This window comes from Coprinopsis cinerea (genome assembly GCF_000182895.1).
Source record: "Coprinopsis cinerea okayama7#130 chromosome 12 map unlocalized cont3.12, whole genome shotgun sequence".
Lineage (NCBI taxonomy): Eukaryota > Fungi > Basidiomycota > Agaricomycetes > Agaricales > Psathyrellaceae > Coprinopsis > Coprinopsis cinerea.
In genome coordinates this window covers 671,024-684,332 of record NW_003307533.1, presented here as the reverse complement: position 1 = coordinate 684,332, position 13,309 = coordinate 671,024, and the positions used below count along the sequence as shown (strand labels likewise).

The 13,309-nt window shown below is 51.3% G+C and overlaps 6 protein-coding genes across 6 annotated transcripts; 5 read left to right on the top strand and 1 right to left on the bottom strand.

Moving 5' to 3' along the window:
• Nucleotides 1-30: 30 nt before the first annotated feature.
• CC1G_15406 (hypothetical protein) lies at nucleotides 31-465 on the top strand (the record flags this gene model as incomplete). Its single annotated transcript, XM_002910082.1, has 3 exons — nucleotides 31-175; nucleotides 228-293; nucleotides 356-465. 3 exons carry the CDS (start codon nucleotides 31-33, stop codon nucleotides 463-465), a joined length of 321 nt encoding a protein of 106 aa, XP_002910128.1.
• A 161-nt stretch (nucleotides 466-626) lies between these two features.
• CC1G_08479 (hypothetical protein) lies at nucleotides 627-1,364 on the bottom strand (the record flags this gene model as incomplete). The annotated part of the gene is made up of 3 exons (XM_001834782.1): nucleotides 627-811; nucleotides 889-1,044; nucleotides 1,109-1,364. 3 exons carry the CDS (start codon nucleotides 1,362-1,364, stop codon nucleotides 627-629), a joined length of 597 nt encoding a protein of 198 aa, XP_001834834.1.
• Nucleotides 1,365-2,732: 1,368 nt separating this feature from the next.
• CC1G_08478 (ubiquitin activating enzyme) lies at nucleotides 2,733-4,646 on the top strand (the record flags this gene model as incomplete). Its single annotated transcript, XM_001834781.2, has 5 exons — nucleotides 2,733-3,276; nucleotides 3,327-3,496; nucleotides 3,544-4,292; nucleotides 4,344-4,517; nucleotides 4,580-4,646. 4 exons carry the CDS (start codon nucleotides 2,733-2,735, stop codon nucleotides 4,498-4,500), a joined length of 1,620 nt encoding a protein of 539 aa, XP_001834833.2. The 3' UTR covers nucleotides 4,501-4,517; nucleotides 4,580-4,646.
• A 676-nt stretch (nucleotides 4,647-5,322) lies between these two features.
• Nucleotides 5,323-7,464, top strand: CC1G_08477 (calcium ion transporter; the record flags this gene model as incomplete). The annotated part of the gene is made up of 7 exons (XM_001834780.1): nucleotides 5,323-6,066; nucleotides 6,124-6,205; nucleotides 6,265-6,371; nucleotides 6,434-6,525; nucleotides 6,587-7,166; nucleotides 7,236-7,317; nucleotides 7,379-7,464. The coding sequence occupies 7 exons, from the start codon at nucleotides 5,323-5,325 to the stop codon at nucleotides 7,462-7,464; spliced, it is 1,773 nt and encodes a 590-aa protein (XP_001834832.1).
• A 641-nt stretch (nucleotides 7,465-8,105) lies between these two features.
• On the top strand, nucleotides 8,106-8,434 carry CC1G_08476 (hypothetical protein; the record flags this gene model as incomplete). The annotated part of the gene is made up of 3 exons (XM_001834779.1): nucleotides 8,106-8,140; nucleotides 8,211-8,317; nucleotides 8,367-8,434. The coding sequence occupies 3 exons, from the start codon at nucleotides 8,106-8,108 to the stop codon at nucleotides 8,432-8,434; spliced, it is 210 nt and encodes a 69-aa protein (XP_001834831.1).
• A 256-nt stretch (nucleotides 8,435-8,690) lies between these two features.
• CC1G_08475 (hypothetical protein) lies at nucleotides 8,691-12,569 on the top strand (the record flags this gene model as incomplete). Its single annotated transcript, XM_001834778.2, has 8 exons — nucleotides 8,691-8,889; nucleotides 8,942-8,968; nucleotides 9,027-9,224; nucleotides 9,276-10,354; nucleotides 10,409-10,970; nucleotides 11,026-11,528; nucleotides 11,583-12,233; nucleotides 12,291-12,569. 8 exons carry the CDS (start codon nucleotides 8,691-8,693, stop codon nucleotides 12,567-12,569), a joined length of 3,498 nt encoding a protein of 1,165 aa, XP_001834830.2.
• Nucleotides 12,570-13,309: the final 740 nt, after the last annotated feature.

Below are 13,309 nucleotides of genomic sequence, written 5' to 3'. Positions count from 1 at the left end.
CCTGCCATCCACACGAATCCAGTCGACCCCATGGAGTCTGACCCAGAAGAGGCCGCTCTGACTGGACTAGTCTTTTTATCGTTCTCGGTGGTGGTTGGGTTCCTCTTCCCTCAGTTTTTCTCTGAGGTTTTGGCGTGGATCGCCTTTTTGGTGGGGGATTTGGCACTGGCTGCCGGTGAGTGCTGTCGGTGTGTCTGGTCCGTGGTGTGTGGCTCATGACATGAAAGGGCATGTCGTGTTTCTGTGCATTTCGAAGGAGACATCGGTGGTTTGGCAGTCGTTGATCCAACGAGGTAAGGTTCAAGCGTCTTTTAGTTTTTGCCATTGCCAAGGCTGAAAACGCCCACCTAATCAGTGTTTTTCTTCGACGACCTGGTGGGCCATCGCATCCAAGAAGCCCTCCGCCCCATTCGTCAAGAGCTTAACCACATCTCGACCACCGCCATTCCCGTTGCCTGTCAATAAGTGGATGGGTTGTGTTAGAATTCAGTAGACATTCAGTAGACATAATGAAGGAACAGCAGCAGTAACATAACATAATTGGTCCATGGGTATAAGCGATACAGTCAAGACTCAAGGTAGTATAAGTATTAAGAGAGAAACATATCAGTCAGAATCTAAGCGAGTCAGGCAGGATGAGAACGAGAATGTGTGCAGAGTAAATCCCTGAAAAGGTCAGGGGTATCCGAGTCCTCATACGGCCGTGGGCTCCACAGGTGTAGGGTAAGATCCACGCAGTCATCGAAGATAATTGATCTCATTTCCGGTGTTGAATCGAAGATAGTCAAGGTGGACATATACAGTGCGACTCCTATAATATGCAATCATGATTCAGTAAACGAGTATATCAATGGACGCGTCTCGGCGCGTTGAGATACAAGCACATACTGAACCAATCAAAATCAGTGCGGTCCCTTTCCAACAAAGATTTAAGCCCAAGCAGTAAGCCTTCAGTATACGCTGGGAGTCTATCATCGACTGGAATTGGTCTTGCGGGTGGCTCTGGGTAGTACACTAACTCAACGAGCGCGTATAGTTGGTTTCCTATATGCATTTCTTCAGTAACTGGCAGGCGAAGCACCTCAGCCCATTGAGATACGACACGTACTAAACCAATCGGGAGGGAGGTGGGTACACTCCAACAGCACTGTCAACATCTCAAGCACCGTCCGTTTAGTTTTCGTCTGAAGCTCTTCAGGCGTGAACTCCCGCATCTCTTGAGGGATGTACTCCGGCGGCTCTTCCAGTACGCATTCCGGCGGTTCCGAGTCTGCGAAGTCGCTTCCTCCAGTAGCTTGAGCGTGACCATATCTTATCTGCGTATCGGGTTGGAATTGGTTGTCGCTCTCGCGGTTATTGAACATGATGTCAGAATGCTGAGGACAGTCTTGTTAGATGCGAAGGGGAGGACTGCAGTTGAGGGGCTGTCTAAACTTGCGTGATATTATCTGAACAAATTTCTAGCCTGTTTATATACTATATCCCAACGCAACCACTTCTCTCTATTTACGGACACCACGCATTGTAGTGTGTCGTCATGAAAAAAACAGACAGACAACAGTCGTGTTGTGAAAGAGCCTGGAGGAGAATAACGTGGCGCACCCCCAGCCTTTGACTCGGAGGAATGGAGGCGGAGGTGAAGAGATGTCGGTAACCAGTGTGGGCTTATACTGGAGAGATAAAAGACAATACTCCATTCCATCGCTTTCTTTAAAACTGATAGCATAGCATACGGTTGTGGGCGTAAAGTCGTTCAAGGCAATTGCTTCGATGGAGTGAGCTCGACAAGTTACGTTCCTGTCAAAGGGGTCTCCGAGTCGGACGGGGGTAAGGTCCAGAGGTCGAGGGTTCGAACCGGGCTCACACCGCCGCATGCGTTCAGGGCATCCTTTCGGTAGTTCAGAGTCGTTGCATTCAGAGCACCGGAAAGATTAAACGAGGTCAAACATATAAAGAGTGTTACGAGCAGCGTTGTTCCACAAGCAGGAGGAACATTGCTAGACCAAGTTGGAACATGCGAATTAAAAGTCACGAGTACTTGACTACTTGACCGTCCACGTCAGGGTGTATGATTCGAGGGACTAGAGGAGAGTCCCACCAGTGCGAGAAAGAGGGAAGCGCTGAGCCTTGGTCGGTTCGTGAATGACCCAGCCCTGGAGATCCAAAGTAAATTGATGACGAGGTTTAGAGCAACAGAGGATTCCCGGTTGCAATGACTAGACAAGCAACGTGATGGTCCGTGCGTTCTGAGACAGAGCGTGCAATCCCCTCGACTTCTCGGTCTGTCTTCAAGACGTTGAAGTGGGAACAGCGTTGAGGGAAGATGAAGCGCAAAAGGGCGTTCTTGAAACAGCCTCAGACAGGGCCAGGACACTGGCTTTCGGAGAACTACTGGAGTTTCATTCTGGCAGAGCCCCGTCCGCGAGGAGAGGAGACGTTTTTGGGCTAGCTGGTCGTCGTGCAGAGAGTGCCAACGTCGGCGTCGATGAGTGCTTAAGATGTCGCTGGGAGTCGAGATGGGCGCGAGCGCGACGCGTCCCATGATGACAAAGCCCCATCTGATGCTGCTATTGCCACCGCACACAGCGAGCTCGACGCCGTTTACAGCATTGAGCTCTCACTGAACGTCGAGAATGACCACCGCAGGAATCGAAGCCCAACCCATCGAGGCCGTGACGACAGCGCTAGAGTGAGTCCTATGACTCATCGCCCTCTCTCAGACACTAACCACGATGTCGCCCGCGCACAGATCGGTCCCAGATCAGAAGACTCGACGATACGACCGCCAGCTGCGCCTCTGGGCGTCATCGGGGCAGTCGGCACTCGAGTCTGCGCACATCCTGGTCCTGAGCTCGTCGTACACCTCCACGTCGATCTTGAAGAATCTCGTTCTGCCAGGCATCGGTGCCTTCACCATCCTCGACAAGGCCATTACCACCCCAAGTGACGCCGGCAACAACTTCTTCCTCGAGGGACTCGAGAGCGTTGGAAAACCACGCGCCCAGGAGGCTGTCAGATTGCTTTTGGAGCTCAACGATGGCGTCAAGGGGCATTCTATCGTGGACAAGGACATCAAGGACGTGTTGAGCAAGGAGATGGTTGAGGAGGAGGAGTGGTTGAAGGGGTTCAGCTTGATCATTGCCCATAACCTGGAGAAGACGGCGCTGGATCGCTTGTCTGCGTTGCTGTGGGCCGACGTCAAGAGCCCACCGCTGGCTATTGTGCGATCGGCAGGTTTCCTGGCAGAGGTCTTCATCCAGTTCCACGAACATGCTAGTGAGTGTATAGGTTTTGGTATGTGAACTAGTTTCTGACCTGGGTTGCAGTCATCGAATCCCATTTGGAGAGTTCTCCGTCGCTGAGGATCGACAAACCATTCCCTGCGCTGCTTGAACATTCCCTGTCCTTGGACTTTGAAAACATGGACGTAACGGACCACGGTCACATCCCGTATGTCTATATTCTCGTCCGGGTGCTAGAGGAGTGGAGGAAAACGGTAAGTCTCGCTACTTCCTCTCGGAGCCCCACTCTGACGGCTCTCAGCACGACGGAAATCCACCACGCACACCAGCAGAGAAGAAAGAATTCAAGTCTATCATTCTCAACATGCGAAAGAAGGCGGACGAGGAGAACTTTGAGGAGGCCGAATCGCAGGCGTTCAAGTGCTGGACGGAAACAGTCGTTCCTTCAGACGTGAAGGCGCTATTCTCCTTGTCATCGGAATCATCACCACCCCACACCAAGCCCTTCCACCTCCTCCTCAAAGCACTGGAACGCTACACAACAACCGTCGCTCCACACACGTTACCCCTCAGCGCTACTCTCCCTGATATGAAGTCCAGCACGAATCAATACGTCGGCCTGCAAAAGTTGTACAAGGAACGCGCTGTAGAAGAACGAAACGTTTTCAAGGCCATCTTGGACGAGGTGATAAAGGAGAAAGGAGAGGACCCATCGTTGATCGACGACGAGACTATCGACAGCTTCGTCAAGCACTCACATATCCTCCGGTTGCTCAAGGGCAAGAAGTGGGGATGGCTGGACGAATCTCCCGCCGCGCTCACCGAATACGCGCAAACGTCGCCTAAACAGCTCGCTATTCATCTCGCACTATCAGCGCTCGCTTCCCTACATTCCAAACACCTTCTGTCTGCTACGCAATCACAGACGGCGGAAGGGCAGGAGTCAGAATTCCGACCTACCCTTGAGGCGCTGACGGCGGAAGCCAAGTCTATGCTCCCGGAAGGTGTCGAGTTGGATGAGACAGAGTTCGATAACGCCATTGGGGAAGCGTGAGTGGCTAACCTTGTACTATTGGGACGATTACTTATGGAATTTAACAGCGCCCGCTCTCCAACCGCTGACTTGCCCAACACTGCCGCTCTCCTTGGAGGTGTGGTAGCACAGGAAGTCATCAAGATGATCACGAAACAGTATGTGCCGATCGAAGGCTATTGCACGATCGATTTGGTGGAGACTTGGACCGGAATGTTGGTGTAGATAGTTGGAGAGATAAGGTGAGTACTAGGGCGATGCTGGTTGCTTTCACCAAAGGGGCTAACTAACTTTCGTGGTTTAGAGATGTAGAACACGCTTCTGATGTATTATAGACGGGAAATCAAGCCGCTCAGACTTTTTATGTCAAATGTGTGACCAAGAAGTGGACTGTTCCATTCGCAGGAAGGTGAGATACGTTAACTTTGGCGCTTTCATTACCGTTGGCAGCTCGTCCGCTTTGCCTACCGCCGACAGTCGAGGCCCTGAAGGGCCCTCGCGGTTGGCCGTACAGCAAGTACGCCTACCTCACCACCTCTTATCTCAAACGGTTTCGTAGCTATCCTAGACATTTTCGTCATTCTCTACGTGAGGAGATGTTCTCCCATATCTCAGTATAGGTCCTCCGCTTCCCAGGGCAGATGCACATGATCCGGGGGTGGGGTACTATGTTGCGGCTGTTGCAGCCTGACTTGTGCATTTTGTTGCCATCTTCCCCTCATTTCTAAATGTTGCGGCTGTTGCAGCCTGACTTGTGCATTTTGTTGCCATCTTCCCCTCATTTCTACGCCATTCCATTCACAGACTTTCCAGCCTTATCTCTGAGAGTCGGCCACCCGACATGCCGATTCCCGACATTGTCTGACTGCAATCGAGCTGCGGTAGATATCCCGGGCGCCAAGGCAAAGGCACAGCATATTACGTAACCACTAGAGTCTAGGCAAGGGTAACCCCATCCGGCGAGCCCTTGCATCATAAAAGGGGCCTGAGTCATGGGCCCCCCCAGCTTTCTGCTCTTTCCCATCCCTTTACCGCTGACATACGTGAATGGTTGAACCTGCCCTCGCTCCCGCTTCCAATGCCCGTTCCAACGCTTCCACCTTCCCTCCTCTCCCCAGCGTCAGCAGCGATGAAGACGACGAACCCCCTAGTAGTAGGCCTTATCAAAGTGGGCACCCTCAAGTGACGAACGACAGTGCGGGGGAGAACGGCATTTCTGCAGCTGCTGTCACAGATTTAGAAGCAGAAGACGCCCGTTTCCCGCCTGTCAAGAAACGCGATACGCTGTACATCAGTAACAGCAACGAAACCCGTGTGGCGCGGGGTAGCGACGACGGCGGTGCGCTTGTTCGAGCGGACACCTTCACCACACTGGACGCGGAGAAGCAAGAAGGACGGAGTGTGTCGGAGGAGGGGCCTAGAGGTCGTTGGGCGTCTATCAAGAATCGGTTCAGGCTCTCGAAGACTTCCAGGGTTCGGGCGTTGTTCACCCCAGCCCACGATATTGGACCACGCCCTACGTATCTACAGTCGCTCAAGGCGACGGCGCGTTACACTCCTCTCAATATCCTCCTTCTCGCCATCCCAGTCTCTTGGGCCTTGCATTGGACGCACCAGAGCCCTACCATGGTCTTCGTCTTCTCCTGCCTGGCGATCATTCCACTTGCTGCCCTCTTGGGATTGGGAACGGAGCAAATCGCCCTTCATACTTCGCAGAGCGTCGGTGGTCTATTGAATGCGACGCTCGGAAACGTGGTAGAGATGATCATCGCTGGGATTGCCTTAAAGCAGGTTCGTGTTTCGTCATTGGTTGATTATCGTAGAATAAGGTATTGACGTTCGTTATAGTGTGAGCTTGAGCTTGTACAGAGCTCGCTTTTGGGTGGACTTCTCAGCAACCTGCTCTTGGTTCTCGGCTGCGCGTTCATTGGTACGTCCCCATTGGTATACGAGTCCTTATCACATTGACGTTAACGCTTCTTGTTCTAGTTGGCGGGTTCAAGTTCCAGCAGCAGGAGTTCCAGCCTATGGTGGCGCAACTTAACTCGTCCTTGTTGATACTATCGGTCATTTCTCTTATCATTCCGGTTGCCTTCGTGAGTCTCTTTTCCTTCCCGGTGAATGAACTTGCGCTGATAGCGGAACCCCTGAATGCCAGCATTTGTATCTGGAAGATAAGCTGGCTCCCGGTACAGAGGTCGATGTTCTTTTGAAGCTTAGCCGAGGAAGTGCCATTTTGTTATTCCTAATGTGAGTATTCACTCAGTCGTCCACATGCTCTGTTGCTAATCAATTGGCGTTTACCACGTAGCTACTTCGCCTACTTGTTCTTCCAGTTCTATTCCCACAACCACCTCTTCTTGGACACCCACCAATCAAAGCCGGCCAGACGCAGAACGACTTCCTCGAGTTCTTCTGAGTCAAATGACATGCCTACATTCAGCCGGTCGTCCACCAAGTCTGAAACGTTGCGAAATGGGCCCACTTCTACCCTCGCTTCTGTGTCTTCGCTTTCCCTTGAGGACCAACAAGACGGGCATCACGAAGTCCTCAAGCTCAATATCCCATTCTCGCTTGTCTTGTTGGGCGCCGTCACTGCCTTAGCGTACATCACCGCCGAACACCTCGTTGATTCGCTCGAGGGTCTCGTCCGCGACCATCCCAGCATCTCCAAGGAATGGATTACCCTCATCATCATCCCGGTCATCAGTAACGCGGCGGAACACGCTACAGCCGTCGTGGTTGCGCGCAAGGGCAAGTTTGATTTGGCGATGAGTGTGGCTGTTGGTAGCTGTATCCAGATTGCGTTGTTGGTTATTCCGTTGTTGGTACTTGTTGCGTGGGGCATGGACAAGCCGCTCATGTTGTTGTTTGACCCCCTCGAGACTATTGTAAGTTCATCTTGTTGATTGTGGTGGTTGGAAGACGGCGTTCTGACTGTGTGACTTTCTTTTTTACAGTTGTTGTTCTTCTCGGTTCTGGCGGTCAAGTTTATCATTGAAGACGGCAAGTCGCATTGGATGAGTGGATTGGCTCTCATATGTATGTCGTTATTTCGTACCTCGTTGCGGTTTGAAGTGCTTACTTGTATGCTTTCGTCTAGCCGTCTACATCCTCATTGCGCTTTCGTTCTGGTTCTACCCTGATCCAGTTCGTCTTATTCAAGGCCAGCCTCTTATCTGCAAGTAGGCTATGGGAAGGATGGGTTAGTTAGTTATGATTATACTCGAGGTTACGACTGTACTTGAGTTGCTTACGGTTGTACGAGTACGAACATTCTCTGTACGAATTCCGAGACGATTTCGATGCCTTGTTGTATTTGAGTTTGATGACATTTGACTAAGTACATTCTCTCAAGTCCGAACGCACAGCTGGAAGAACGGCGAATGGGGTTTGCGCATCCAGTAACGCGCCTTCCCCGTTCAAGAAGCGCCATGCCTCGGGTTCGAACCTGGTGTTCCCGAGTCGGGTGGTCTTGTCAAAATTTCTGCGCCTGGCCTTGGTGTGCCTCTTGTTCAGCAACCATCATCTACCCTCGGGGTGTAACAAAAGTTACTTTTCGAACTAACTTTCCTGTACTAAAGTAACTTTTTCTAACTTAAGTAACCAAAGTTACTTTTTCCAAAAAAGCTTAAGTAAAGTAAGACAAAAGTTACTTTTTTATATGGGCTAAGTAACTTGAAAGTAAAGTCAAAGTTACTTCAAAGTCCAGTTCAAAGTTGACGCGTTGACGTCCAGCGCGTATACCGAGATGGGAACTTCAGCCATTTTGGGAAATAGCTCCGCTCTCGGCGGTCGTCGTGCTTCTTCCAACCCACCACCACATCTTCATGCACAATCTCGAGCCTAGCCTCGAGCTACCCATGTAAGTCCTCCTGGTCTCTAACGAGTGATCTCCAACAGCCTACTGACCTACCTTTAGGACGCTGAATCAGCCATTTCATGACACCCCGCCATGTCACGCCCAGAAGGACGTCTGACGAGGTTCAATGTGTGAAGAAGCCTTCTGGTGCGGAGCCCTGGAGAAGGACGACTAGGCGGGGTAAGTCACACACCTTCCAAGTTAACCTATCGCTTTTAATGGTTCGCAGGTCCCAGGATGCTGACAGTGGATACAGGTGTCGTCTACGGTCTGGAAGGCCTGATGGCGGATGCTTGATGCCCCAAGACCTAGATATGTACGTTCAGCCACGTCCTCTTAAGCTTGATTGGATTCTGACGTCCTCCAGATGTATTAGATTTCTCTTTCCTATCTACCTCTGTAGATATGCCCAGCTGGTATAGGAGAATAGACATTTTGCTTCCGCCAGTGACATGCCAGATAAGGAAACTCACCGACGGAACACTTTTTTTTTGGAATTCGTCCCGCCCGCTTTCCTCTCTGCTACTTCCGCCATTCATCGCATGCTTCCACCATGTTTCGACGCCTGGGGCAGTTTGTCAAGTCTCTCGTTGGCAGCGAACGCGACATTTCTGGCGATCCAACTGGAGAGTTTGTGGGTAAAGACCGGAAGAAGAAGCGACGCCGAAAAAGCAAAAGGGACCGCTCGGCATCCCCTCCAAATGCATTTGTACCTCCTATGGTCTGGCCTGGATACTCATACCCGCCTCCTGGTAAGTATTCTGTTATTTCTGAGACACCAAGGCTAACCGTTTGTGTATTCAGGATTCCCCCTGCCTGGGTATCATTCACGTACGCACTCAAGTGCGATCCTTAATTTAACAAAGTATATTCACTGGATATTGAGCAGAGATACCATTTCATCCCCCCTTCAACCTCTCGAATGACTCATTCCAGCGAATGCTTCTACAACACAACACGAAGCTACCCACATCAGACTTGAAGACCGGCACAGTACCAATTGCTCCCAACCGGAAGTCGACAAAGAAGCGCGCTCGGAGCCCCTCCTACTCATCTGGGTCGGAGAGCATGACCAGTCACACGGAGGGTGAGTACGTCCATTTAAATACATCTACGCTATCTGAAGTACGCGATGTAGATAATTCTGACGATGTGAACTTCAATGGACTCGGAGATGACAACAAATCCGAATCGGATAGCAAGTCCGCTGATATCGTTGACGAACATGATTGGCCCAACGGCGATGTCGAACGGAGGTGCCTTGAAGCCGTGAAGAAGGAGACCCGCCTTGGAGAAAGCAAATGGGCGTTTCGGTCCACTGGACACCATCCTTGGCGTGGGGTGACAGCGGAGGCACGCAAATGTCTGGGCGTCTTTCTCTGCTCCAACCCCTCTTGCGCCCGTCCGGTTCGTCCTAAAACCCAGGCAGCTGCCCGCGAGAAGCAGCTCGCAACCCCCTGCACCATCTGCAAATCTTCACTTGCCCACCATCCTTGCAACGTTCGAGCCTTCTACTACACCATTGTCGATGGCGGCGAGACATATTCTGTTTGGGAGCACGCTGGAACGCATACACACAAGCGGCCACCCGATCCACGTCAGCTAACTCTCAACGAGCGGACCAAACTTGACCAGCAGGTCCCTCGTGCGCCAAAGGCCACCGTACATCAATTGCGGGTTGGTGATCTGGTTCCAGGGTCTGTCCCATTGCATGGCATTAAGCCCACGCTCGCACATCCGAAATCTGCGAACTACGCGGTTCAGCAAAGTAGAAAGCGCCAAGGCCTCCTCTCCCCCGACGAATCAGTGAAAGGGGTGTTCTCGTGTTTCGAGCTCTTTGCAAATCTGAACACCAAACTTGGCGAGGAGTTCCTCATCGAGTCCAGTGTCAGCTCGCCGGCCTTTCTCATGTTTCAGAACAGGTTTATGCGCTGCGTTCTAGCTGATGCGGTGGTCAGTTGGGACAAGGACGCTCCCGAACTTGTAGGCCAACACGGTGGTGTTACAGATGGAAACCACTCGTTCTTCCGCAATGGAACATTGGTCGCAACCGCTGTTTACGACACCATAATCCAAACCTGGGTCCCAGTTCTTTACACCTGGGTCCACAAGCTCGATACCGAACATCATCTCCCTCATTTCCGGAAGATCGCTCACCAAATCGTCGACATTTGCCAGGAGAAAGGATTGGAACTGAAGGATGAATTCCTTCTGCATGTGAGTCCCTCCCCCTCTGTGCGAAAGCGCTGATTCTCAGCTATATTCTGTCAGGTCTTCGACTTTGCCCAGGCAGAACACGCTGCACATGCAGAATCGTTCGTAGAGGCCAAAATTCGGATGTTTAGCAACTGGCACCACCTCAGTCCCGAGGCCCAGGCTATCCAGAGGGCGGAGTGGCTCAAGATGGCGGAGAAGTACCAAGTCGGCTGTCGCGTTCACTTCAAACGTTCAGCCAACCGTATCCAGTCATCGCACAGCCTTGTTCCCCCTGAAGACGGCACCAGCTTCATGTCGAAGATTCACCAGCTTTTGTCCAAAAAGACATCAACCGAATCGTTTGACTCCATTATCAACGACCTTGCTGCAACGTACCCAAGAATAACTGGGTGGCTTTCATGGTGGCTTCGGTCGCGAATCGCGTCCTTGATTTTTCCTGCCAAAAGTCTAGTGGAACCTCATCACCGAGAGAAAGTTCCCAACTCGTCAAACGTGATCGAGAGCATCCACCACCTTACAAACCACGCCGTAGGGAAGGAACATGACATTGTGAGTGGTGCAGAGTCACTCCTCATCCACAGCCGGGAGCTTGAGGCTCAGCGTCGCTCAATTCAAGGTGTGAAGTGCAGTATTTCCTTCTCTCATTACACGGGCGCTTACAGTGAAATTAGATGGCCACAACGAGCCTTTACCGCCTCGATCGCCACAGAAACCGAGAAAACCGGTGGTTCCAGTTGACGACTCAGTTAACGGACGTGCTCCCGATACTGTGGAGCGTCTGGGTTTGCCTCCCTCTGTACCTCAAGACCAGGTGTCTCGTTCAACTTCCATTCGAGAAGTGGAACTCCTCGCCTACGTGTGGAATGGCCGCAACTCCTGCTTCTGGGATTCCGGGCTCGAGCTACTGTACCGAGCATACTGTTGCTGGCCCGAGGATGAGGCTCAGCGATTTCGTCTTCAACTGATACAGCAGGCCAAGAGTTCGTTTCTTACGTGGATGTTCTTCCACTTCCACAACCGGAGGATGAGGGTCGAAGAAAATCAGAGGAGAAAATTACGACAGGAACTTCTAATCGGGCAACAAAAAATGTCGCATTATATCTTCGACAAATGGGAACTTCTTCCTCATGGAAGCTACGGGTCCGTCACCATGTGGCTCCCTCGTGCGTTGAAGGTATGTCCTCATCTATATAAAGGTAACCTTGGATCTCTTACGTACAGGCAATAGGACGGGTCACCTCCTCTGGAAATTCAGGCGCACCTTGGCATCCAACAACTTGCCAATCTTCGATGTTCAAGCGGGCATCTCACATCGTTCTACTCGCCCGAAACCCCGATTGTCTGCCACTCTGTGTCAGCAGCCTACGTCCACGCCCTCACCCTCAATGTTGGGCACACCATTTCGATTGGGAACTACCTTACCCGATGGATTCCAAACACCAAGGAGTCCGTGGATTCCCCACTGCACGTCCATCATGGTGTGGCCGACTGTAGTCAAAAGTCATGCTCACACCGCAGCTCATTTGTTGAGGCTACCATTTCGTGGCCACGGATACTTTGCCTCTCAACCCTTCCATTGGCTGACGGAAGCGCTACCCCCAAAGCCGCCTATCCTTCGAGGCCTACTTTCGACAACAAGATCACAATCATGGATGACGAGGGAACGGTAACCTACGAACTTGTTGGACGTTCTATCTTCCATCATGAGCAGCAACATTTCACTTCCCAAGTCCGGTTTCGAAACAAGACATTCACATACGACGACATCACATCTGGGGGAGACACCTTACTCCTTCCATCGACCGATGATGGCCTCCTGCAATCGACTGTTCAACGGGATATGCTTTACGTCTATTACAGGACCTCTACAAAGGCATCGGTACGTTCCCACTGGCTTCATGCGATTCCTGAAGTGACATAGACCTCAAATCATTAGACCCGACGGTCGAAAGAGGCTATCCTCTCTGACCATCAATTGTTAACTGCACTGAAGGCCCCTGTAATGGTCCGAAAGACTGGGGAGGACGGTGAATCGGTGTATGAGACTGAGTCTGACAACGACTCATTGGATTCAGTCATAGACTTCGACCTTGGCTCCATGGCTGATGTCGTCAAATGCACAGAAGCGCCCATCATTTACCCCAGACGTCTCCCAAGGTTCTATCACCCATACCCCTTCGCCTCTCCCTCCCCAACGGCGCTCGCCGTCCATTGAACACGACGATATCCAGGAAATCATCGTATGCACAAACCGAGAAATCAAAATTCTGGTGTGAAAAGGAAGATAATCAACTCATAGCTAATCCTCTCGACCTTCGACTTGTCTCATGCCCCCAATGCAGCGAAGAGTATCACTTCGTATGTATCAAGGACCTTCTCCCTTCTACATGCACCCTTCCCTCGCACCTTTCGAATGCTCCAGCAATTTGGTGCTGTCTTGCTTGTCAGTATGGACCAGATTCAACGCTCGACGCACTCCTGTACGTCCCTCTCGCATCTGTTCATCTCATACCTTCCGAAACTCATAAATAATCACTCTCTTCATTAGGATGGGCCAAACGGTTCTTGTCGTGAAGAGCGAACACTAAACCAAAACTAAGACCAGAGACGAGGAGCGGTGAAAGCGACGAAAGAGCTTAGAGCGATGAGCGACGGTTTGGAGTGAAGACTAGAGCGATGAATTGACAAAGAGGTCAAGCTAAGGAAATACAGAGCGAACTACCTAGCTTATATACCTATTCTACCAGTTACATAGCCACGATGAGTCGAGATGACGAGCAAATGGTGAAAGACAGAAGAACAATAAAAGATAGTCACAAGGCTGTGCGAGGCTGCGCGAAGAACAAGAATGAAACAATAATGAAGTAAAAAGACGTCAGAATGAGTCGAAAGGCAATACAAGGCAGTGCGTAACAATAAGAACAATAGAAACAGGGTAAAGGGCGAAACGGGGCA